The 26,037-nt window shown below is 47.5% G+C and overlaps 1 protein-coding gene across 1 annotated transcript; it reads right to left on the bottom strand.

Annotated features, from left to right (window-relative positions):
- Positions 1–2,754: 2,754 nt before the first annotated feature.
- LOC144120195 (uncharacterized) lies at positions 2,755–5,650 on the bottom strand (the record flags this gene model as incomplete). Its single annotated transcript, XM_077652613.1, has 2 exons — positions 4,083–5,650; positions 2,755–2,994 (listed from the first exon to the last, which is right to left on the bottom strand). Coding segments are annotated over exons 1-2 (1,782 nt in total), but the record flags the coding sequence as incomplete, so codon positions are not given.
- Positions 5,651–26,037: the final 20,387 nt, after the last annotated feature.

Raw genomic sequence — 26,037 nt, 5'->3', positions numbered from 1 at the left:
ATTGGAAGAACAATCGATTTATACGCTAGAAGCCGAACTCGGGGTGTGGAAAGTCTCAATGCACGCCTAAGAAAAAAAGTTTACGGTTTGCATTATTTACAGTTTGATCAATGTGTTTAGTCCAGTCAAGGTTGTTAGTAATGCATAGCCCTAGATATTTGTAATGTGAGACTTCGGAAAGAATATTGTTGTTAAATGAATATTGGAACATCAGTGGACTTTTCTTGTGAGTGATTCTCATATACACGGTTTTTTGAAAGTTGATAGGCATCTGCCATGCATCACACCAGGCACTAATTTTCTGAAAAGCCTCATTAAGTTTTACCTGATCTGACATATTTTTAATTTCGGAGTATAGCACACAGTCATCCGCGTACAGTTTAATATTAACTGGAATGTCTTTCACGATGTCGGTAATGTAAATGATAAACAAGAGTGGCCCAAGCACTGAGCCCTGAGGGACGCCAGAGTCAACAAAAACAGTTGGAGAGGAATGTTCCCCAAAAGAGACATATTGCTGACGGTTATTCAAATATGCTGAAATCCAATGAATGATTTTGTTATTTCTGAGTGTGCTAATAATTTTGGAAAGCAGCTTTTTGTGAGAGACCTTATCAAATGCTTTGGCGAAATCCATAAAAATGGCATCTGTTTGGCTACCATTGTTAATAGCTTTCGCAAAATCGTGTATAGTCTGAACTAATTGGGTACAAGTAGAATAACCTTTCCGGAATCCGTGTTGGAAATTTGTAATAAAATTGTGTTGTTCAAGAAAATGGGAAATGTGGGTGTGTATTATGTGTTCCATAATTTTGCAAGCTGTCGATGTTAATGAAATCGGTCGGTAATTATTAATGTACTGTTTGTTTCCATTTTTATGAAGTGGTTGGACTCTGGCCGTCCTCCAGTCGCTCGGAACCGGTCCTTCGTTTAGAGACCTAGAAAAAATTATAAACAAATACTTGGACACCCATCTGGATACCTCGTTAGGAATGCATTGGGTATTTTATCAGGCCCAAGGGATTTTTTACGTTAAGATTCAAAAGCATTTTAGTTATACCCTGTTCACTGATGACAAGATCAGGCATCGGAGGCAAGCATGTTTCGAACACAGGTTGTATGCCATTATCATTAGTAAAAACAGATTTGAAGTATTCGTTAAAGGCGGTTGATATTACTTTTCCGTCATGTGTTAATGTGCCATTGATTTCAAATGCATGGGAATCCCTAGATACTGGTGAGATTGTACGCCAAAATTTTTCAGTTGAGCTAGTTATAAAATTAGGCAACAAATCGCCAAAATAATTTTCTTTATCAAGTGCTACTTGTATCAGTTCGCAATGACGGCACTCGACAGCATGAAGGCCAGAACAAGAAGAGCAAGTTTATTGCGGAGCATTGATATATATAGCCTTCGTGATAGCGCGGTTTAAGCACTGCGCATGTCAGGCACATTGTTATCGTGTTATCACGCAAGCCCGATACATCCTTCCAAGGTTAGCACAAGACAGTGGTTCAAGTTCATGATAACTGATTGAAAGCAGCGTCATAACGAAGACGTTGGGGAGGCTTCGCGGTACGAGTCGACCTCCTCAGACTGATGACACTTGTGGGTTGCTCTGGATGGGTAATCGAAGCCGAAGGCGTGGCACCGTGGGCTAGATGTTGGTCACAGAGCCCCGGAGGCTGCTGGGGTGCTGCACTTGTAGTGCCATAAGGCTGCGGTGTCACACTCCCTGGACTGTTCCTTGCATTTGGGTCAGCTTCGTCTGCGCAGTCGTCGTCGGTGTCATCGTCACTTGTTTCAGCATACTGCTCGCTGGAATGAAGCAGGTGTCGCCTGTTGCGCCGAAGAACACGACGACTTTCAGTTACAACGTGGTAGGACCTCGGGGCAGCTTCCCCAACCACCTTTCCTTTCTGTGACCAAGTTGTGTCTCGCAGCCTGACGACGTCACCTTTACCTAGTTGAGGCAACGGCTGTCCTTTGGGCGTCTGGCGGTGCTTCTTGACTTCGATAGTCTTGATACCGCCAAAATCGGGGAGATTAGATCGAAGGCGCCTGCCTTGAAGAAGCTCGCCAGGGGATTGACCATCAATCAGTGGCGTTGATCGGTAGGCCAGAAGGCCTAGCCAGAAGTCGTGTCGTGCGTCTTGAGTTTTCTTCATTATCCGCTTGACAATTTGCACACCTTTTTCAGCAAGGCCGTTAGACTGCGGGTAGTGTGGGCTAGACGTGACGTGCGCAAAATCATACTCTTTAGCGAAGGCTGCGAACTCTTGGCTTGAAAACTGTGGTCCATTATCAGTGCACAGTTCGATAGGAATGCCGTATCGAGCAAACATAGCACTGAGAGCCGCAACAACACTTCTTGCACTTGTGCCTGGAAGCCTCTCGACATCTGGGAAGTTGGAAAGAGCATCATATACGACAACGTAAGAATTTCCCCCAAAACAAAAGATGTCCGCTCCGACCCTGTACCACGCACACTGCGGCACCGGGCGCATTATCAGCGGTTCTTTGGCTTGCTGGTACGCGAACTTTCTGCATGTAGAACAGTTTTGGAGAAGCACTGCGATGTCGTTGTTCAAGCATGGCCGAAAAACGAGAAGTCTTGCTCTTTCTTTGCATTTGTTTAAGCCAAGGTGGCCGGCATGAATTCTTGTTAGCATTTCTTGTCTCATGCTTCTCGGTATGACAGCTTTTGTTCCTTTGAACAGAATTCCGTTGATTACGGACAGTTCAGATGAAAACGGCTTCAGCTCACCTTGAATTGGGCTTCCTGCTGATAAGTTGCTGACGACAGTCTGCAAGTAGCAGTCACGAGCAGTTTCCTTTGCCAGTTTTTGCTGCGTTGTTACCGTGACCATGCCGTTCAGGAGCTGTAGTGCGTGAACTTCGACGTCTTCTGTGGCACCAGCATTGTCGACACCCCCGGGTGTAGTCGATCGTGAGAGCATGTCTGCCAAGACCAGGTGCTTCCCTGGAACGTACTGTAGAACATAGTCATATCTGAGAAGTCTTAAAAAAATCTCTGCAATCGTGGGGGCATGTCACAAATTCCTTTAGCAGCGATTGACAGAAGTGGCTTCTGGTCGGTCTCGATAATGACCGTCTGTCCATACACAAACTGATGAAACTTCTCGCAACCGAACAGAATGCCCAGCGTCTCCTTTTCAATTTGCGCGTAACGCTGCTCCGGTGGTGTTAAGACTCGTGAAGGATGTGCCACCGGTCGCCAGTCACCACCGTGACACTGTAAAAGCGCCGCTCCGACGCCGTCCTTGGACGCATCGAAAGTTATTTTTGTTTTCTTTTTGGGGTCAAATATTGCTAGCAAGGGTGATGTCGCAAGTGCCTGCGTGATGCATTTCCATTCCTTCGCGTGGTTTTCGGTCCACTCGAACTCGACTTGCGGTTTGATAAGCGCTCGCAGCATCGCTGTTCGTTCTGACAACACTGGCACGTATTTTCCGAAGTAGTTGATCACTCCTAACATGCGCTGTAGATCGGTTTTGCTTTTTGGTGTTGGCATTTCCAACAGATTGCGCACAAGCTTCGGGTTCGGGGAAATTCCTTTTTGTCCGATAACGTCACCCAGAAAATGCACCTCTGTTAAACCGAACTTGCATTTTTCGGCGTTTAGTGTCAATCCTGCTGTTTCGGCAGCTTTCAGAACTGCTACTAGCCGTTCATCATGCTCTTGACGTGTAGTGCCCCACACCAAAATGTCGTCGATATACACGTGAACTCCTGGCAGCCCGTCCAACATCTGACTCAGCATTTTGTGAAAAACTTCCGGTGCCGATGAAATGCCAAACGGCAGGCGCAAGTAACGGTATCGACCGAAAGGAGTGGCAAAAGTGCAAATTTTTGATGTTGCGTCGTCGAGGGGTATCTGGTGAAATCCAGAGTTTGCATCTAGGCAACTAAAGTAGCAAGCGCCGGTCAATTCTGCTTCAATATCTTCTCGCCTGGGAAGCTGGTAGTGTTGCCTCTTTATATGCTCATTGATCCTTCTCGGGTCCATGCACACCCTAAGACTGCCGTCTTTCTTTTTGACCAAAACCAAAGGGCTTACCCAGTCTGTAGGTCCATCTTCTTTTGTGATGATACCAGCTCTCTCCATTCTTTGAAGCTCGTCGCGAAGCGGTTGGCGCAAAGACAGGGGCACCCGCCGCGCTGGCTGGACGACTGGGGTAGCATCTGGCTGTAGTACCATGCTGTATGGTTGCTTTAGGCATCCTAAACCCTCAAAGACGTGCCTGAAGTGCTTGATCGCTTCGTACTCAGCAGAAGTGTTGACAGTGTCCACTGTGCGCTGCACAAGACCTAGAGCTTCGCATGCGTGAAGCCCCAGTATTGCACGACGTCCATTTTTCACCACGTAGAATTTCACTGTAGTTGCAGCATCTCCAACGGTTATTTTTTGGACTGTTGTTCCGAAGTTGGTGATGATGCCTCCATTGTATGCTCGCAGCACAGAGCTCGTAGGATTCAGTTCGGCAGTTTTCAACTTGCGGTATATCGAAAATGGTAAGAGGCTTGCTTGTGCTCCGGTATCCACCTTGAATAATGCTTTACGACCCCCAACTTTGGCTTCGACAGTCCAATCACCAGTAATGCAGCTGTCGATGCAGACGTCAAGAACATCAAACTCATCATTGAACTGTGCGCCGACTTCGTTGACGAGCGCCCTGGCCGGACAACAAATCGCAAAGTGATGCAGCTTTCGACAAGTGTTGCATCTTTTTCCGTAAGCAGGACACTGCCTCGGCTCGTGCCGTCGGTTGCATTTCTTGCACCGGTACGAACTACCGTTTACTGCACTGGTCTCTTGCCGGTCTACGCAGCGGTGGCACGACGCCCTACTGCGAGAGACGGAGTCAATGCTGGCACCGGGCCTGGCCCAGACCTGATTTCTTTGTGCCACTGATTCCGCTACCCTGCACATTTCTTCAGCCTTTAACAACGTTAAGCCCTTTTCCCGCAGCATTTTTTCACGCAGTTTGGAATTATTCGTCCCAAAGACGATCTGATCCCTGATCATTGAATCGTGCAGTCCTTCGAAGTTGCATTGCGCTGCTTGCTTCTTGAGGTCTCTAATAAATCTTTCGAACGGCTCTCCGTCTTCTTGTTTTCTCGAGCGAAAAACATACCGCTCATGCACTTCATTGCTTACCTCGGCACAGTATGCTTCAAACTTCCGGACCAGGGTGTCGTAATCTTCCTTGTCTTCCTGCTCACCAAACGTAAACGTGTTGAAGACGTCAAGTGCTTCGTCTCCGGCAACGCTCAACAGGAGTGCAGCTTTCGCTGCTCCGCTTCTTGGGTCGTCCTTTGGCGTGGTCGCCTTGATGAAGAGTTCCAGTTTTTGCTTAAACCGCTTCCAATTCTGCGACAGGTTACCGGAGAGCTGCAAAGGTTCCGGGGGCTTCAGCAGGTCCATAGCGCTCCGAGCTACGCCCTGCCCAACTGGCCACTTCTGACACCATGTATCAGTTCGCAATGACGGCACTCGACAGCATGAAGACCAGAACAAGAAGAGCAAGTTTATTGCGGAGCATTGATATATATAGCCTTCGTGATAGCGCGGTTTAAGCACTGCGCATGTCAGGCACATTGTTATCGTGTTATCACGCAAGCCCGATACACTACTTGTCCTCGTAGTTGACTTGACAGAGCGGAAATTTTATCCAGCAGGCCTTCAGGATGGACAACTGCTTGCCTTTTCTTTTTCAACTTTTTTAATTTTCTGCGCATTTGTATTGAAGTGCGGGAAATCCAGGGATTGCCACGTTTTGTCTTTTTAACAACGATTGGCACAACACGGCTAATACACATCATAACCAGATCCTTGAAAGAAATCCACAGATCGTCTATATTTGCGGTAGTCCTCGAAAAGCTATCAAAATGAAAGGATAAGGTATCGATTATTGATGTGTCATCAGCGCGTGAGAAGTTGGGAAAACATGACTGCTTTGGATGCCTGTCAATAGCGGCATCAGATAAGGTAAGGAACACGGCCTGGTGATCGGAGATTCCTGGGATTATTTCGCATTTTGTTTTAGTACTAATAGATCCGCTTACGAAGAAAAGGTCTAGTATAGATTTAGCGCTGTCGTGTACCCTGGTGTACTCGTCAACAAGTTGGGATAAATCAAATGCTAATGCTATGTCACATGGCATCACCTGTTTTGTCGTTATGGTTTTTGACGGACATCGTGCGCCAGTCAATATTAGGCAGATTAAAGTCGCCAGCTAGAATTATCTGATCGCCAGGTTTTAAATATGTGTTCATGTAAGTTTTCAAATCATTTAAAACCGATATGGAAGAAGAAGGGGGACTGTACAACACACCTATAATGTACCTGATGGTACCACAATATGTTTTACTGAAAATGCACTCTACATTAGACACGTCAGGCATCCTTAAAACTCGTAATGATTTCTTGTATATCATACAGACGCCGCCACCTCTTCCAGTACGGTCTTTCCGGAGTACATTGTAACTAGTAGGCACGAATTCACTGTCGAGAATTGCATCATGTAACCATGTTTCGGTTAGCACAGCAATGTCGGAATTGTTAGTAAAAAGGAGCCCTTCAAGCTCGGTTACTTTATTGATTACACTTCTGCAGTTAATGTTTAAGATTTTCAAGGATGTAGGATCATGCTTTTTCTGTCAGTTATTTTTCTTATTGACCAATCTGACACGCTCTCTTTTCTGGGCATCCCAAACAAACATAACACTATCAATGCTAACTTTATCAAAGACCAGCTTTACCTTAGCGCCATTTGCTTTTTCTTCCGCTGCGCTGTCCCACAAAAGTTTACGCAAGTCACTCACGCGCTTTGAGAAGTCTTCCGAGATAGAGTACGACGATCCTTTTAGTTTGTAGGCTGCCTGTAAAATGGATGCCTTTCCCCGATAGTCAAGAAATTTTATGATAACCGGTCTAGATTTGTCACTGGATTTACGCCCAAGCCTATGAAGTCTTTCTGTACCTGTAGGTGTTATACCTATCTTCTTTATTATTATGTCGTCTTTCACTTTGTTTTCAAGTTCTTCAAGCGTCTCGGTTCCTGACTCTTCTAAACCGTAAATTATAAGATTATTGCGACGGCTTCTGTTTTCTAAGTCGTCCACCTTATTCATCAGAAAGGACACAACTGGCTGTCAAAATCTGCTATTGTTTTTTCTATTTCGCTTACTTGTTTTGTCAGCGTGCCTAGCTTGGACAACTGCGGTTCAATGCCATCTATTCTGTTGTTTAGTGTAACCATTTGCTCTTTTATTTCATTGTGACCGTCGATTATTCCTTCAATAGTTCCTTGCACTTTCTTTTAGCCGTCTAGCAGTTCCGACAGCAGTTCCGTGTTGCAGGTCAAAGCTGGCGCTATTCCCGAAGGAAAGAAAGTTGTGTTCGTTGGAAGAGTTTGCCGACACTGCTGACCAATTTCTCGAGGCTCAAGGGTTAAGGAATTTGAGTAAGGCAAAAGAGGAAACCCATAAGACCCTAGAGACAGATGCGGCAAACCCAAGAGCATATGGCAGTGCATCTAAGGTGCCAGTAAGGTGTTTTCTCTGCGGCAAGGTGGGACACCGTGCAGCTGACTGTCGAACTAGTAGTGCTGCCCAAAAAAACAGATTGTGTGTCAAGGTTGTAAGAGGGGTCATACTCTGGATGAGTGCCGGTACAGAACACAGGACCGAGCTGCATGCGTTTGTCGACTCTAGGGTAGAACTTGTCCCGCCATCCGAAGTTCCGCAGCTGAAAGGAGAGCAAACGCCACTGGAAAACGAGGGAGTGAGTGGAACACCCAAGTCGAAAGCAGCAATACCAGTGGGGGTTGGGCAAATAGGGGACCGTCCAATATTGGTGCTTAGAGACAGCGGAGCTTACACAGTCTTGGTTCGTAGAAGCCTGGTGAAGGACGAGGATCTTACAGGGGAAGCGTCGGCCGTCACTCTTGTAGATAGCACAGTAAAGTACCTTCCTGAAGCCAGGATCCTAGTGTCCACGCCATATTATACTGGGCAGGTAGTGGCAAAATGCGTAGACGAACCCATCTATGATCTCATCTTGGGAAACATTACGGGTGCAAGATGCGTTGAAGACCCCGATCCCGAATGGAGGATGCTCGATGTTGAAGAACATCCAAAGGAGGAAAGGCCCGCGACAGCTCAGACGAGTGCAGTCAGTTTCTCGTCGGCAGTGGAGACAAGAGCTCAAGCGACAGCCCGAGCAACGCAGCGTCCGCTCTCTACTCCTGTTGCGATGTGCCTGAGCGTAACACCGGGCGAAATTGCAATTAGGCAAAAAGAAGACCCGAGCCTGAAGACCTGCTTACAAAGAGTCGGGGAAAAGGTGGAAAGAAAGAAGAGTCGGACGTCATTCAAGTATCAATTGGTAAATGGTCTTTTGCACAGGAAATGCATATTTAGTTCAGGAAGGCGGGTCCAACAGCTGGCCTTACCGAGAGATGCGAGAGACAGTGCTACGCTTAGGACATGACGCCATTATGGCCGGACACCAGGGTGTTCAAAGAACGGTGTCTAGGATCAACGAGGAGTTCTCTTGGCCGGATGTTCAGAGTGACGTTAAGCGCTTTGTTCGCTCATGTGACGCGTTCCAGCGCACAGTTCCTGGGCAAGATGCCAGCCATCGACCTACCGTTTCAGCGAGTGGCGATTGACATTGTGGGGCCAATCTCTCCAGTATCCGCCAAAGGCAATAGATATGTGCTTACTCTGGTTGACGTGGCCTTTCGTTATCCTGACGCTATTCCACTGAGAACTATTGACAGTATACAAGTGGCGGAGGGTCTCATGGAAATGTTTTCGCTTTATGGGTTCCCGAGGAAAATTCTGAGTGACCGGGGCTCGAACTACACATCGGAGCTAATGAAGGAGGTTAACCGCCTTTTATCAGTAAGACAGTTACTGACGATGCCTTACCATCCCATGTGTAATGGGCTTGTAGAGCTGTCCAACGGCACCCTCAAAAATTTGATCAAGAAAATGTGCCAGGAGAGACCTACTGATTGGTATAGATATCTCCCAGCTCTTTTGTTCGCTTACCGCGAAGTACCACAAACGAGTCTTGGTTTCTCGCCCTTCGAGATGTTGTATGGGAGAGCCGTTAGAGGTCCACTTACAATACTCAAGGAGCTGTGGGCTAATAAGGAGATTGCATCAGATCTCAAGACAACATACACATACGTTCTTGAGTTGCGGGACAAGTTGGAAGAAACATGCAGGCTTGCACATCAAGGCCTGGAAAGGGCGCGCGAACGCTATAAGGGCTACTATGACAAGCAAGGCACTCACAGGGATTTGAATCCGTGGGTCAAGGTTCTCATCCTGCTACCAACGAATCATAATAAGTTACTGATGCAGTGGAAGGGCCCTTACCTTGTGACGCAGAAGAAAAATGACATGGATTATGAGTTATTGATAAATACCACCAAGAAGGTTTTCCATGCAAACATGTTGAAAAAGTACGAAGAGTTTCCATCCAGTGCGCCCCTAAGGTAGTATGCTCGGTAGTAGCCGAGCAGACAGATGATGTTGTCGAGATGCCCACGTGCAGTGGGAAGAAAACTGTAGGTTGGGATAAGGTGCTAATAAACCCCAATTTGAATGAAGCCAGAAGCTCACAGATAAAGGCCCTACTCCAAAGCAAAGGGGATGTGTTTTGTATGCGCCGGGCAAAACGAATGTCATATGTTGCAGACTAGATCTCTCTACAGACAGACCAATCAGCGTGATGCAATACCCACTACCTTTAGCAGTTCAAGAATCAATAGAAAAGGAGGTGCGGGATATGTTGGAGCGTGGTGTGATTGAGAGGTCGTGGTCAGCATACAATGCGTCTCTTGTGGTTGGCAAAAAGCCCGATGGTACTAACCGACTGTGTGTAGATTTTCGTCGGCTAAATGACATCATAGTACCCGATGTAGAACCCATACCAAGACCGGACGTGGTGTTCGCTAAGGTGGCTCACAAAAGGTTTTTTCTAAATTTGACTTAGCTAAAGGTATTGGCAATTACCAATGAATGATTCTTCTAAAGAGAAGACTGCCTTTTCGTGCTCGGCGGGTTTAATCCAATTTAAATTCATGCCTTTTGGTTTCAAGAGGGCATCTGCAATATTTACGAAGCTCATGAGGAAGGTTTTGGATGGGCTCCAAAATTTAGAGTACTATATTGATGACATCCTGATGGCAACAGATACGTGGGAAGAGCATGTAACTACGCTGGAAAAACTATTTGATAGAATTCAGCAAGCCAGGTTGACCATAAAACCGGCGAAATGTGAGGTGGGCTTTGAAGCCATTTCTTTTCTCGGACACAAGCTGGGGATGGGCCGTATCGCGACGAAAGACGACATCTTGGACAAAATACAGCAGGCCCAGACACCGACGACCAAGAAAGAGGTACAGTCGTTCCTGGATCTGACGGGATACTACAGGGACTTTATTCCCGATTATGCCCACATAGCCGACCCGCTTGTCGAACTAACTAAGAAAGGGGCAAGCAATGAGCTGAATTGGACTGCTGAACATGAAAATGCATTCGTAATGTTAAAAGGGTATATGGCAAAACCGCCCGTTCTGCATGCTCCGAATCTGGATAAAGAGTTTGTGCTTCGCACTGATGCGTCAGACCGAGCTTTAGGAGCCGTGCTCTTGCAAGAAGAGAATCGCGTGCTACTTCCGGTATTTTTTGCAACCAAGAGATTATCGGCTAGTGAACGCAACTACTCCACTGTTGAAAAGGAATGTTTGGCGGTGGTGTGGGCGGTAAAGAAATTCCACATTTATCTTTATACGAGACATTTCAGAATTCAAACAGATCATCAATCGCTTGAATACTTAACCAAGGTCAAAATGAACAATAGTAAAGTTATGAGATGGAGTTTGGCCTTGCAAAGAATACTCATTTCAGGTGGAACATATCTCTGGGATGTATCTTGTGGTTGTTGCTGTGTTAATGTACGTATCTCTGGGATTTATCTTGTTGTTGCTGCTGTTGTTGGTGTTATGTGATCATACAAGGGAGTGAGTTGTGAACACGAACATATTTATTAAGGAGTCTGTGCGAACAGCGGCAGTGGTGTGTTAGTGTTCTGAAAACGCAATTTGCTGTGCTGTGTTAGTGGTGTGCGTTTGGTGTGTGCTGGACCTCTGCGGTGTGGTGTGTGCTGGGTTCAGAATCGCCACAGAAGATAGTCGGTTGGCTGGATGGCTTGGAGATGAGGGTGACGCGAACAGTTTTTCATGGAAAAACTCTTGAGATAGGGGGCCCTTGTCACATATATTAAGGAGCCTAAATTAAATTTTAAAGGAAAAAGGTGTGAAGAAGACGACGCAAATTAACCATAGAATAAAGAAGAAGCATTCGGTGAGGTGGAGGGAGATGATTGGTGGAGAAGCATTCGGTGATGTGGAGAGAGATGATTGGTGGAGAAGAGAAGAAGACGACGACAAGGCATACGTGGACTAACACCGAGGCTATAAAAGGGCGAGTGAGAGCGATGCCCGAGAGGGAACATGAGAGAAGCGGAGGCTCCGGCGGGTCAGGGACACATCGGCTGGAAGAGAGCGACGCCGGCTACTGCTCCGGTGAGCTCGCGTTCTACGACTCCACAACTCCCTGCCGTGCCTGAGCCCGTTCCTGGGAGTCAACAGAGGACGCTACCACCTGCTATGGCCAGGGGTGTCTCTAGCGCTGTTGCCACCCATCCGGGTGGTGGCCCCAACGCCAACAACACCGGCATCACCTCCACGGGCGCTTGGACCTGGAGCTTGTACGACGCAGCCAGCGACGCCAGCCCAAGCGCGTCGAACGCCGCCAGCGACGCCAGCCCAAGCACGGCGAGGGAGCCAGTTATGGGCGTCTTCAGCTTTTTCATTGTCATTGCGAATTTGTACAATGTACTACGGGGTACAAAAGTTTTCAGGACACGAGTTCTATCTTGGTGAAAAAACAGCGCACAAGCAGACACAGACAGAAAGAAGGGACAAGCGCTTGTCCCTTCTTTCTGTCTGTGTCTGCTTGTGCGCTGTTTTTTCACCAAGATGCAAAACCAACTAGCCCATTCAGCTGCTTTACTGACGAGTTCTATGAAAAACAATTATTTCAGCTCCACTACCCATTCGCCTGATATTGTGATGAGAGGAAGGAGCATTTAAGCCTTTAATGTATTCCCACAATATCAGGCGTCGGGGCAACGAGGTGGAGCTAATATAAACGTTTTTTCTGGAACTCACGCCAGGAAAATTTCGTCCCCAGTAGTCCGTCTGGGGCCTGTGCTTCAGTGTAGCGTTTCTGCAACAACATTTTCCACGCCGGCGGGTATTGTTCTTGTGCCGCGTTCCTACCAGAACCTTGTCCACACCAGCGCATGCAGCGCACATCTCTGTTACTACCGCCACATAGCTCCAAACATGAATATTAGTTGATAGTAGCATTATTTGATGATGAAGACGATGTGCAGTGTACAGCGTGACAGAGTGTTGAAGTTTAGCATAAGGCGTCTTCGGCTCTGGCGATAGCATATGTCTCGATATCCTATTTCTTTCTCTAGACTGGTGGAACAGGCCTTGTTCACTTATTCGTGCATCAATTTGTTTCGCGTTTTTTTTTCTAATCGGCAAATCGCCAATTTTATTAGCTCTGCTTATCAGGCGTCCCGCTGTTCATTTGCCTTTCCTATTCACACCTTCTGCACACACTCGTGAGGGGCCTTTATGTGGATTCCTTAAGCAAGTTGCTGACACCGTCAATTTCCTCACTGTGCGCTTTTCTTTAGACTACCTGTATAGCCTCTCGAGAAGGCAGATGGCTCAGGCGCTTAGAGTATTTCTGTACCGTTGTATCGGCAACCTTTTCTGGAGTTAATTGACAGCAGTGTTTTTAACCGTGTTAGGCGAATGTGCACTTCTGGTGCAAAAACATTCTTCTTTACACTGCACACATCCACGCTGCCTGTGAAGGAATGTCTTCATGCTAAGGAGATGCTTGCGCAATGGACGGTGAATTACCGCCTGTGCAATACACCAGAGACAATTGATCAATGTTTTATTAGGTGGATTGATGCTATGTTCTTTTTGAACATATTTAAGCGAATTAAGAAGGATAATGACATCACACCCTACAGTATCTGTTTTTTGCCTGTGCGGAAAACATGTGTTGTGCCATATGATCTCTTTATGTCGCTGGGAATATTTAGTCTCTAGTAAACCTGGACGATGAACCGCCATGCCGAATCACCAAGGTCGTCGAAATGTTTGTTTCGTGAACAATGCGCTTTGGTGAGGGGAGTTTACGCTGTCCTGCAAGAGCCGCCTCGCTTGCGCCCCTATCTGGATGCATGTGCGTGCCTCCCGGACGTTTGGCGTTTTGGAAGGTGGGGTCGTGGAGGGGTATGGTAGCCTGGTGTGTTTTGGCATAAGCATGTTTAGATTTTTCTTTTCAGCACTATTTCCATGCAATAAAGAAAAAAAACTGCGGCGATAGCATAGTGCTCTCGCGCAGTGGCCAGCGAAGGTTATTTGTTTCCTCCTCCACAGGTTGGAGCCCCAGCCGCCGGTCATTATTTTATGTCTATTTATTTATTTATTCATTTTATTGGCACAAACTCACAAACATATCAACATTTTCTTGGGGGTTTACCATAGCAATAGTGCTTTTGCACCAATATTGCCGTACTAATCTCTGTGTACACCTGCGTGGTTCGTTGCTTGAGATAAGGACTTAGGTCTGATTTAAAGAGATCTCTAAATTCCATCGGCTTTACAAATGTTATTGTTTAAGAGCAAAAATTGACTACCCCTTGTAAATACTACAGAACTCTATTGACACTGCGTTCGCTGAATAACACTGATCTGTTTTCGCCGCCCAGCTGACAATCTCAAAGAATGTGACGTTCAGCCAGGGAACCGTCACAGGCCAACTTGCCTCATTTGTCAATCTGGCCTCGTTTTAGTTTCCAAGCGAACAAAATGGTATAATGAAACTAAGAACCTTCCCCCCACAGCCTTGTTGAAAACAAACAAAATCGCATTTTATTCGTCTTGTCATTCAACTTCATATATCGTCCTGCTCACGCCACGTGACAGTATTTACTTGCTCTCAGGTCGAAGGTTGGGCACCTTCGACACCCAATTTGGTTTTTCGTACCTAAGCCGCTCCAGTGCAGGAGGTGCATGAGGAGCTGCATTTTCTGCCCAAGATGCTCCGAGCAACACAGCGACGACATTTGCCGCACTACTGTCTTGAAGTGCACCAACTGCCGTGGCCCTCATTACTCTTCCACGAAAGACTGCCCCCGGCTGGAGACTGAGCAGACGATACTAAAGCAAAGAGTGTGAAACTATTCTACGCAGAGAGAGGCCGCGGCAAACGCGCAACCAGCACCTTTGCAGCACACTAAATTCACACTAATCAGCACTAAACCAAGAGAGCCCTGTTTATGGCGACGCTGGTCCTACTGCTTAAGGTACTACTAAGTGTGATAAAGATGAAATGTGGCAAGTGCGCTGCACGCACTCGCGCGCATAGGGGGAAAGAAGACGACGAAGTAGGAGAATACAGATCGGCTCGACCGTATGCTACGTGTACTGTTTCATTGCTAATTATCATTACTACGATACAACATATCTTGGCGACGAGGATGCTGTTTTGATTCGGGACCTTCACGTGGCCTGCTCACCATCCGTCATGAGCTTTTCTGGGCTTCAGCCACCACCACCCTTCCTGCCGACTCCTGGTCGTCCTGCCCTTCCATGGGAGCAATGGGAGCTGGCGTTCCGGAATTACATGCTGGCCTCTGGTGGCTCTACTCTGGGCGCGGACAGGCTGAAGGCCATCCTGCTGAATTGCCTCGGACTGGAAGGTCAGCGCATTTTTTATACATTGGCGCCGCCGTCGTCCACTCCAGCGCCTACAGCTGCGGCTTCGCACTCCGGTGACGAGGCGCCCCGCCTCGACGAATTTGATGCGGCGATATCCATCCTGTCGTAGCATTACAAATCGTCCGTGAATGTAATCGCCGCACGTCATCGCTTTCGCCGTCGAGTTCAGGCTCCAGGAGAGACAACCGATGAGTACGTCGCTGTCCTTCGCAGCCTTGTCGGCGACTGCGGGTTTGGGACCATGGCGGACGATATGATCAGGGACCAGCTGGTGGAGAAGACCTCGAGTTGCCATCTGCGTGAGCGCCTACTCATGGAATGCTCCTCCTTGACTCTGTCGCGCGCCATGCTCCTTGCTCGACAGTGTGAGCAAGCTTCCCGGGAAGCCAGGGAATTGGCTGAGGAGGACGCTCCAGTACATCGTGTGAGATGCGAGCGCGGATCGAGACAAACACCACCTCAGGCCCATTGCTGCAAGTGCCAAAGTCAACCATCACAACCTGCTGCTGCAATACCAGAGCGCATGTGCTACCGCTGCGGTTCTACAACTCACCTAGCGAACAACCCTGCATGCCGAGCCCGCAACCGCAAGTGTCGTCGGTGCGGCAAGGTGGGCCATTTCGACTCTCTCTGCAAGTCGTCCGACCGTCCTGTTCAAGTTCAGCAAGTTGCAGATACTGCTGACACATCGACGATGCCGGATGGCTCCAGCAGTGCGTCTATTCTCAATGTTGAAAGTGAAAAAAAACGGAATTTTCGCCTCAGTCCTCATTGAAGGCAAGTTCATCCGCTTCCTGATTGACACCGGCTCATCTGTGTCAATTATTTCTGAAGATCTATACCACCGAGTCTTCGCTAAATGTTTCCCGCTTAAATCAACTGCAGTTCAACTATTGGACTATTCTAAGTCTCGGATTATAGTCCAAGGGTGTTTTGTTGCCACAGCAAAGTTCCACGACCGTACCGCCTGCATCCTGTTGTACGTTGTCTCGGGAGGCACAACGTTGCTGGGCCTGGATTCCATTGCCGCTCTACAAATGAAGATCAAAGGTGCATCGTTGGAATGTCTTTCCATGACACCTGATACGCCTCTGTTACCTCCTGAGCTACGTCCACACTTCGAACATCTCTTCTCCAAGGAACTCGGAGTTGCTCGTGGCTACGTGCACAAAGTCAGAGTGCATGATTCCGTTTCTCCTGTTGCTTGCAAGCTCCGACGGCTGCCGTTTGCCATTAGTCAACAGGTGTCCGAGGAACTCCAGAAGCTTGAAGCTCAAGACATCATTGAACGGGTCGACGCTTCCAAGTGGATTTCACCCATAGTCGTGGCTCGGAAAAAAGATAACTCCATCCGAATGTGCGTCGAGTTGCGTGAGCCGAACAAGGCTATTGTGGTCGACAGTTTTCCTTTGCCTCAAACGGAAGAACTTCTACATAGCTTGGCCGGGTCACAGCGTTTCTCGAAGTTGGACCTTGCTCGGCTTACCATCAAGTACCACTTAGCCCTGAGAGTCGGGAATTGACCACATTCATTACCCATGATGGCCTCTTCCGCTTCAAACGAGTGTGTTTCGGCCTTGCTTCGGCGCCTTCGGGTTTTCAGAAGATGATGCACTTAATTTTAAAAGGGTGCAAAGGTGTCCTCTTCTACATCGACGACATCATAGTCCATGGCACCTCCCGACAGGAGCACCTGACCAACCTTCGTGCTTTTCTCGAGCGCCTGTCCCAAGCCGGACTCAAACTCAACCACAAATGTGTCTTCGATGTTCCGAAGCTCACTTTCTTGGGCATGTTGTCAGCGGTGAAGGACTGTTTCCGCTTTCTTCTGCCATCGAGGCGATTACGAAGGCTCCGACTCCATCTAACATCAGCGAGCTTCGCTCCCTCCTTGGACTTGCGGGTTTCTACTCCAAGTTTATCCCGCATTACTCCGACGTCGTTGAGCCTATGCGCGCCCTACTTCGAGGCAGCGACTCCGCCTTCACTTGGACTGCTGCTGCGGATTCAAGCTTCAAACTACTGAAGTCCATGTTGACGTCATGTGACGTGTTGCATTTTTTTGATCCTGCCCTTCCCGTGGTCGTAACGACTGACGTTTCCGGATATGGCCTTGGGGCAGTGCTTCAGCAAGACAACGGCCATTCCCTGCAAACTGTTGCGTTTGCCTCCCGTACCTTGACACCCCAAGAAAGAAAGTACTCTGTTGGTGAACGTGAGGCCCTAGCTTGCGTTTGGGCGTGCGAACGGTGGCACGTGTATTTGTGGGGCCGGCCTTTTGTTCTACGCACCGACCACAGTGCACTTGTCATTTTGCTGTCGACGAAAGGAACGGGCCATCGGCCGTTGCGAATTTCAGGTTGGTCGGCTCGCCTGTTGTGCTACAACTACACTGTAGAGTACCGCAAAGGCAATGACAACTCTGTTGCCGATGCTCTGTCTCGCCTTCTCTTACCGACCACATCGTGCAGTGAGCCCTGTGAGTTCGACGCCAGTGACGACGACTTCGTCTGCCTGCTATCGCCAGCCGTGACTCTACAAGAGCTTCATGAGGCAACCATCAGCGACGCGGCAGTTGCTCAAGCCATTCAGTTTACATCGGCGACATGGCCGGACAAGAAATCCCTACCGGAGAACCTTAGGCCATACTATCTCCTGCGCTCGGAGCTGTCCGTCGTGCAAGGCGTCTTGTACCGAGGTGACAGGCTCGTCGTTCCCGAAAGTTTGCGACGACGCCTCATGGACATCGCGCACGAGTCACACCCCGGGATCAGCCGCACGAAAAGTCGACTGCGAGAGCTTACTGGTGGCCGCGAATGGACGAGCACGTCGAAGAAATGGTACGGACATGCGTCGTGTGCCAGTCCTGTGACAAAGCGGCTCGTCCGGTGGCAGCTCCTCTGCAACCTGTCGCCTTCCCAGAGAAACCTTGGGATAAGGTTGCCATTGATATCGTGGGGCCTTTCGACCAAGCTCCCAGTGGCTGCCGCTTCGCGATTACTGTCATGGATTATAACAGTAAGTGGCCAGAAGTTGTCTTCGCTGATGCCATCACAACTCAAACCGTTCAAGAATTCCTGCTTGGGCTCTTCGCTCTTGAGGGTTACCCTCAAGAGATTGTCTCTGACCACGGACCTCAATTTTCATCGATGGCCATGGAAACTTTCCTCCGCGAACGGGGGATACGCCATTGCTACTCTTCAGTGTACCATCCCCAAGCTAATGGACTCGTTGAACGATTCAATCGAGTGCTTAAGTCCTACATTCAGCTAGCTCTGTGCGAGCGACGCGACCAACGTACAGCGATTGTGGACTACCTCGTTGTCTACCACTGTACGCCCCATGCCACGACAGGAATTGCACCAGCTGTCCTACTTCATGGCCGGTTGCCCCGCACAAGACTTAACGTCGTAGGACTGCCGGATCAGTCCTTCTCAATAGATCCGACAAAAGCGCTTAAGCTTTTGCGGCAGAGGCTTGACGAGAAACAAGCGCAATACGAGCTTTATGCGGACCAGCGGAGTGGCGCCCAGTGTCGTGACTTTCAGATTGGCCAGTACGGGCGTGTCCGAAAACCTAATGTGCGAGGCAAACTGTCAGCTCGGTTTTCGGAGCCTCGGAAGGTTGTGGAGCAGGGTGGACCTGCATCTTATCTGCTGGATGATGGGCGAGTGTGGCACTCGTCCAAGTTTTCTGCGGTTCGCCCAGAAGTAGTTCAGCAGCAACTGTCCTCCTCAGCTCCAGCGGCCCTTTTCGCTGATATTTCGCCGCCTATCGACGGCAACCGAATGCCGCCGCCCAGTCCACAGTCCGGAACCGTGGTCCAGAGTCCTTCTTCGGACGCGCCTTCAATCCATATGATGCCAGCCGTTCCGCCCGCTCCGGAATCGGCAGCCGCTCCTCAACCCTCGTGTAGTAAATCCACAGCGGCAACTGCGGCTTCACCTCCTGCGCCGCCTCGCCGAAGAACCGGCAAAAAGAAGCGGCCCGCATGGTTCAAAGACTATGACATCCGCTAGACATTTTGTTTTTTTTAAGTGCGGCGGAAATGTGATAAAGATGAAGTGTGGCAAGTGCGCTGCACGCACTCGCGTGCTTGGGGGGAGAGAAGACGACGAAGTAGGAGAATACAGATCGGCTCGACCGTATGCTACGTGTACTGTTTCATTGCTAATTATCATTACTACGATACAACACTAAGCAACCACTACCGAAGTCTTGTACTCCCACTGGGCCAGGGACGTTGCCACACTCCCAATGTCCAACGCCTACGGCTGACCCTGACAAAAGCGACGATGCAGACCATGGCCAAGATCTGCAAGTGATTGCAGTGCTCCCGTCCTTGTTAAATGTGTCACGCACACTGATTTCTAGATTACGCACGCCAGCAGCCTAGAACCCGCTGCAAGTGCTGGACACGCTACATATAGTTCTGGCTGCCCAAGGCATACAGTTCAGCTCATCAGCGAAAAACCAGCACATGAATGGACACCGGGTTATCAAAGCAAACCACCACCCCAACACTGGCCACAGCAGTTGAGTGCTCTCAAGGCCTACAATGTACTGTTTTCCTTCACCAGCGTATGGTAGTCAACCTCAACACCTTCCTGTTTAACATCACTGTCTTGCATCTTCCTCTTTATCTCTCTCTGCTTTATCTCTCTCTTCGTGAACGGTCGGCAGGGATTAAAGTGTGTTTATTATCAGACAAGGGGCTGCTTATACAATGAGAGGCACAAGCATGAGCATGCGCACTTCGTACCGTAAGGGCACGCGTCAACATGACAGTGCGCATACTTACAGAAGACTATGCGAAGACCCGGTTGGTTCCAGTCGCCCTAGCTGGTCTTTCAAGCGAAAAACGTACGCGGTATTGCCTGAAACCAGTCCAGTTACTGCCAACCAATTACAAATGAGCGATGATTATCGCATTATTTCATTTTATATTTCTCAGAGATGATTTGACAATGCTGAGAAAAAAACTATCACTCATGAGTTTCGGTTAAAGATAATATCATACTTTCAACCCGGACAATCACATTTATTTGTCGACGTCAGATTCAAAGAAGCGCGCCTCTTGTCTAAAGTTCAGAGCGCCGGGGGAGAGAGATCACTTAGTAAAACACGTTGCGGGGCTAGTTGGTTATGCATATTCTTTGGTTATGCCCGTCCTGTCATGTCTTCTGTGTATTCGTCCTAAAAGTTAGCGCTGCTTAAATTTTAACGAAAGGGGGAGAGAGAGTTTCTTCGGAGTCATTCTGTGTGGCTCATAATGCATCCGCTGTGTTCCAAATTTCTTGCAAGAAAGACGAACTCTGGTTGTTCTCTCTCCAAAACTTAGGACTTGTACGGATGCAACAAAAGTACTACTGCGCAACTTAAAAGCAAACTATTCTAGACTCTAAATTTCTGAGCGAAGCTCTGCCTCGGGCAAACGGTGGCTGCGCCACAAGCCGAGCGATTTTCCTGGTTATATATTCTGACCGCAACTTGCCCTGAGAACCTAAAGGACGAAAAATAAAGAGCACACTTCTCGCACGCAAGGTGCGGCAGATCTGCAGTCTGCAATTAAACGAACGTCCGACTTACGTCCTGAAACATGTTTGGACGCACAACCTTTGTGGATCACCTCTGTTTAATCAAAGCTAAACTGGGATGAATTCCGAGCAACCCGAACGCAGCGAGCACACATTTGACGCGAACAGCTGCTTCAGTGGGCAAAGCAGACACAATTACTGTAAACTGATAGGATTTAAATTGTTATGGCTGGTTCGTTTTCGAAACATTTGCTTTGGAACTAAAAAAGAGAAAAAAATTAAGGTTGTGACACTTCCATATGCTTTGCAGAGCTGGTTGCTCTTATTATGGCAGTATAAGTCATTGAATGCCCTCTCTCCGAAAAGTTGCCACGGGACTCGACGCCGGCAGGACTCCGATTTCAAACCGGTTTAAATTTTTGAAGAACTATTCGATTATTACAGATCCGCGCACTAAACTCTGCTCACCACGTGCAAACGGCTGGAGAAGGCAAACAAGCGGGTACTGCAGCGCCTGCCCACTAAAACGATGCTGGGCCCGGCAACTATAACGTATTTCGAGCTTTAATTAGACAGGCTGTGCTCGCACTGTGGGGAGGTGTCTGACACCAACCACGTGGTGTGGGCCTGCCAGCAGAGCCATCCTATGCCCTACCCGAGAGGACTGCGGGCTGCGGCAAACGCCAATGGGGTGCCTGAATAGCATCCCACCTAGTGGTTGTAAGGGCGCGAGCCTTCAGGTCACGACCCCCGACACCTCTGTCTGTGATTACATAAATATTTTCACAACCACCACTACTACAACGTAAGGATATACGTTCCCTAGTGGATTATTTCGAGTTTAACATTTGGTGGCTTGTGTTGTTAGATAAAGAGGGTTATATTGTTGTAACCCCGGAGAGTATTTTTGCAGAAAAGCTTCACATGTCGTGAAAAAGTGCTTTAAACGTGTTAGTGTAGATTGTCAGAGTGTTAAGGAGCAGGCTGTCTTGTTAAAGAACCACTCTAATCTAGTTCCGTTGGCAACGGCTGTTCAGAAAGCACAAGGTGATAATTTAGAATTGTTTCTCAGCTAGGCTCATAAAATTAATATCCCTTTCAGAGCCATCATATTGGATGCTGGCGCTTGACACCACGCTGTGTATATTTTTCTACAAAAGCATCTTTTGGTGCTAGTTCTGGAGGATTTTTTCTTGGTTGACAATATAGAAGAGGTATTTAATTTCCAAAAGCAAAACAATAATATTCCTGGTTTTTGTTCTGGCTTCAGTATTGACATTGAAGATCTTTACTACTCTCTTCCTCACAAAGGGATTATGAAAGCGGTGAAAAAATGCATCACTGACGAGAATGATGAAGATGGCTTTATGGGACAGTGCGGAGTGCCTGTTGACACCTTTCTTGAACTGTTGTCTTTTTATTTAAAATCAACTCATTTAGGTTGACGGGGTGACATCTCTGTACAAAAAGTGAATGTGTACCGGATCGAAGGTGGTGCCTTTACTGTGCAATATTTTCTTAGGTCAAATTGAGAGAAAACTTGGTAAACATAGTGATGGAATGGTATTGAGGATCTTTAGATTTGTGGATGATTTCTTGGTGCTGATTCAAAGAGTCAACTTCAACAGGCAAACTGTAGACATGTATTGCAGTTGTTTCGAGAGTGTGCTAGTGGCATGTCGTTTACCGTTTAAGTTGCTTTGAATGAATCTCTCCAGTTTTAAGCTATAAGTTATTTTTCAAGAACGACCACTTATGTTGGCTTTACTCCCGAAGGTCCCGGAAACAGATATTAAACTATTCTTCAGGACACTTAAAAACTGTAAAACCATGTCATTGCTATCTCTTTCATTCGCTCGAGCCAACAGAACTCGCGTCATCACTGTGTCCAAAATAGTCTACTGTTACAGGTGCCCAGGCTAAAAACTGTCGGTTTTCCAGATTCAGTTATCACGATAACTACTGTAACGTTCTTGCGGATGCTAAGGACGGATTTCGTAAATTCAAAAAGCGACAATGCATGTAAGGTATGGCGGTTATTACATACATACACAAAGTAGCACATAATATGAAAAATCTGGCGGGAAGGATTGATGTCGGAGTCAAAAAATTTCAGCGGGCTCTGCCGGGCCATTAGAAAACGCTATGAAAAGGTGAAAAAAATTTAGTTTACTTAAATGCCAGATTCCACACACGTCAAGGTTGGTGAACTGCGAATGCTCAGTAGTTTATGAACTTCCACTATTATGCAATAAGGTCTACATAGGTCAAACCAGTCGATAGATTACCGCTCGCTTGCTTGAGCACCTCAATTAGCTCTCAGGTTTCAGATATTACCTAAAAGCTCACGATTGCGGGAAAGAAGAAAAGAATAAGATAAACTGCCGCCTCTTGGTTACCGCACGGAGATTTTGTTTGGCCACCGAGATAAGACGACCAGGGAAATAATGGAAGCTTATTTCATCAGAAAAGAAGAGGTCACATTGTGTCAGCCAGCCTTCCTTGTTGTCGATAAAAAGGTATCATGTCTAGATAATTCATGATTTTTTCTGGCTTGAAGTAATAAGGTAGGGTAGGAGGAGAGGAAGTGGTAGGCTCTCGATGGGACTTCTCCCCACGTCAGATGACTGGCGATTGTTTTACTTTCTTGATGTTGCTCCTCAAAGCGCTTGATTTATGCCCTGTCACGTGATTATCTTGCGTAAATGTTTGATTTTATCAATAAAATTTGTTGCCAGATAGCGCTCGTCTGTGTTGTCCTCTTGCTTTTGTCCGTCATCTATTTGGCGCTGTACCGCCCACAATGAGTATTTGAGAGAGCCGTATGGCTATTATCTACATTTGCAAAGCTTGTTAGGAAAGATGTTATGACAAGTATACCTTTTAAATTTAGTGGAGAAATTTCAGGGACGCTGCTGCAATTGCTGAGGAGAATAGCTGGAGAAAGCTGCAGCAGATCCCACACAAGCACTTGCCTTAAAGGCTCATTCAGTTCCGCGAAGCCATCAACTCTGTCATATTCAGCAAACGTGACACGCCTTCCGGCATCCTGAGGTGCGAATCACGGTGTCACGTAATTGTCGTCAGGACTGCGTGCGCAAAATGGGGCTTCCTTCCTTCGGCCGCTTCCTTCGCTAAAGAAAGACCAATTAGTTTCGGTGATGCAAACTTTTATTCTAGCAATTTAATTATGTGCAGCTGTTTTTCCGTGAGCTACAAGTGCTTTACACTTGATTCTTGGTTGTTGTCTCTTTTTTGGTCGCTATTTTCTTATTTCAGCACACATGACTTCGGCATAGATTAAATTCACTGATGTTCCTCCACACTGTAGTTCACTCCATGAACAGCCAGCAAGAGAACTGGAGTAGCGCGAAGCTACGAGAGGTGGAAACTTCCGCGTCCTCAGGCGTTCTCTGATAATTCGTCGGCAGTTGTGTAGAGCGGGCGAATGGGGCAGTACTGTGCCTGCTGGCATCATATGCGAGTTGCACTGATTGTAAGCAGCATCTGATCGTGCAGTCACATCAGTACGACCATGGCTTGCGCGTAATGTGTGAAAAAAATTGTACCTACGGCTGGCATTAGCAACAAGCACGATTTATGCACAGTAGACAGCGCAATTCCAGGCCTCGAAGCAGGTGCGTTGGTAACTGTACTTAGTGTGTTCTTGTGCAAAGATTAAATGTCGCTTGGTGTGAAGAGATCGTATCTTCTATCCATAAGGACATGAAACGAAATGGTCATCAATGATATCTGCGCCTACTTAGCGCGGTAGCAAAATCTATACTCCAATGGAAAGTTTAAACCGCGTAATTCGCCAGAGTCTTCAACGCATACGCAAGCGAGATGCATCCATTATTACCAGTAGCTGCAAGAACGTAAGAGCGACATGTTCAAGACGTTCCGACACGCACTAAAGATAAGCTTCTGAGCGGCTCTCCTCGGACAGTATGTGCGAGAAAAGCAAACGCGTTACATAGAATGAAACAGCGACAATGCCTTAAATTGTGCACAACACACTTCGGTGATGGTTGAAAGCAAGTGTGATCAAAAAAAGGAGCGGCCGTAAGATTCCGCTCTTGTTTCCGCTCAGCGAGCACAAACGCGCTCGGTGGTCGTTGAATAGAATGCCTGCCGTTCTTGGCCGTGCTCATAAATTGAGCGCGGCCATATTGACCTGGCAAACTGAGCATAAATTGAGCTGGCAAGGAACCTTCGACATCAGCAACCAAAAGCAACTACAACAATCTGGAAAAATGTGGAAGCAGCTGCGCGTCGTCACGACGACATTTGGTGAGTGTGGTCGTGCCTCGCGTCACAAACAAAATGATCAAGCTGCGTGACGGTAGCTTTGAGCGACAGCGAACATTATAGATATTCATTGCATTATCGTCAAGAGATTCGTGTGGAGCCATTCAACGATTCGATCGTGATGCACGCTCTCTGAAGCGCAAAAAGTTAAAAATAAAATGAAAAATTTTCATAGAAATAAAATTTTATTTCTCCATACATGAACTGCCATTTGTTATGCTATCATTTGAATAACGCTGCTTCGGAAGTTCTATCTTGTACAAAAGACTTCCGAATTACGACCACAACGTATATAAATGTTAAAATTATTGAAGTCCTAAGCAAAGCAAACGGATCTGGAATACATTTGCCATAACTTCTTCCAATCATCTAAATCGCTCAAGTTTGTCTGGTACTGTTTTCTACAAATAAGTAATTCATACAAAGGTAAAATAAGGAACCTTCCTATCAGCTGCGTACTAATAAGCGTAAAAATAATTATCAAGATTATTCATGGAGCACCAACGCAGCCAGCTAACGCATACATTGTAAAAACAGGAAAGAGATTTCGTTAGCTTAACTTCTGTAGTATTTACTCGTATCCAGGCTGGCCTCGATTCTCATCCGAAATGAGAAGGTTAAATGCCTAATGAAAAAACACTTTCTATGAATGTAAGCCGGCCGAAAAAAACAACCGAGAACGACAGCAGCGGCAGCGGTCAAACAGCTTTTATTTAAAAGAACTACTCCCGCTGATTCGTCCTCGTCATCGCTTACCTTTTTATCACCGTTCTCTTCGTAGAGTGCACACTCTTTTGTGCCATAAAGTGCATTTGGAGCGAACGCGCAACCAAGCTTTGCGGAGATGTCTCTCCAGGCTGCACCGATATAGCTAGCTAGAATTCCAAAGGACGCGCACATGGTACGCCGTGCTGGAGATCGCTCACAAGATTCACTGGCCCCGTGAAATGCCTCGCTCTCTTGCCAGCTCTGTCGCTTTGGCCTCTATCGCTTCTGTGGCCACTGGAATTGCCGCTTACTTCCTTAATCTCACGAGCTCTCCCAGTGCTCATTCCACTCCAGGATGGGGGCCGTTCTGCGGGCCCATGATGGCCCTCCTGGAAGGAAAGAAGGAAGGAAGGCCTCAAACGTTGCTGGCACATACCCACTACGGGGGAGTGGCCAAGACACAGGCGGTTATCCTCTTTGCGGTATATGCAAAAAAAAAAATCACCAAGCTGCCCCCTCTAACGGCGAACATTCTTTTCGTCCAGGCCACAGTGC

This window comes from Amblyomma americanum, chromosome 2 (assembly GCF_052857255.1).
Source record: "Amblyomma americanum isolate KBUSLIRL-KWMA chromosome 2, ASM5285725v1, whole genome shotgun sequence".
Lineage (NCBI taxonomy): Eukaryota > Metazoa > Arthropoda > Arachnida > Ixodida > Ixodidae > Amblyomma > Amblyomma americanum.
Note: the sequence above shows the minus strand (reverse complement) of the source record. Positions and strands in the feature narration are given on the sequence as shown.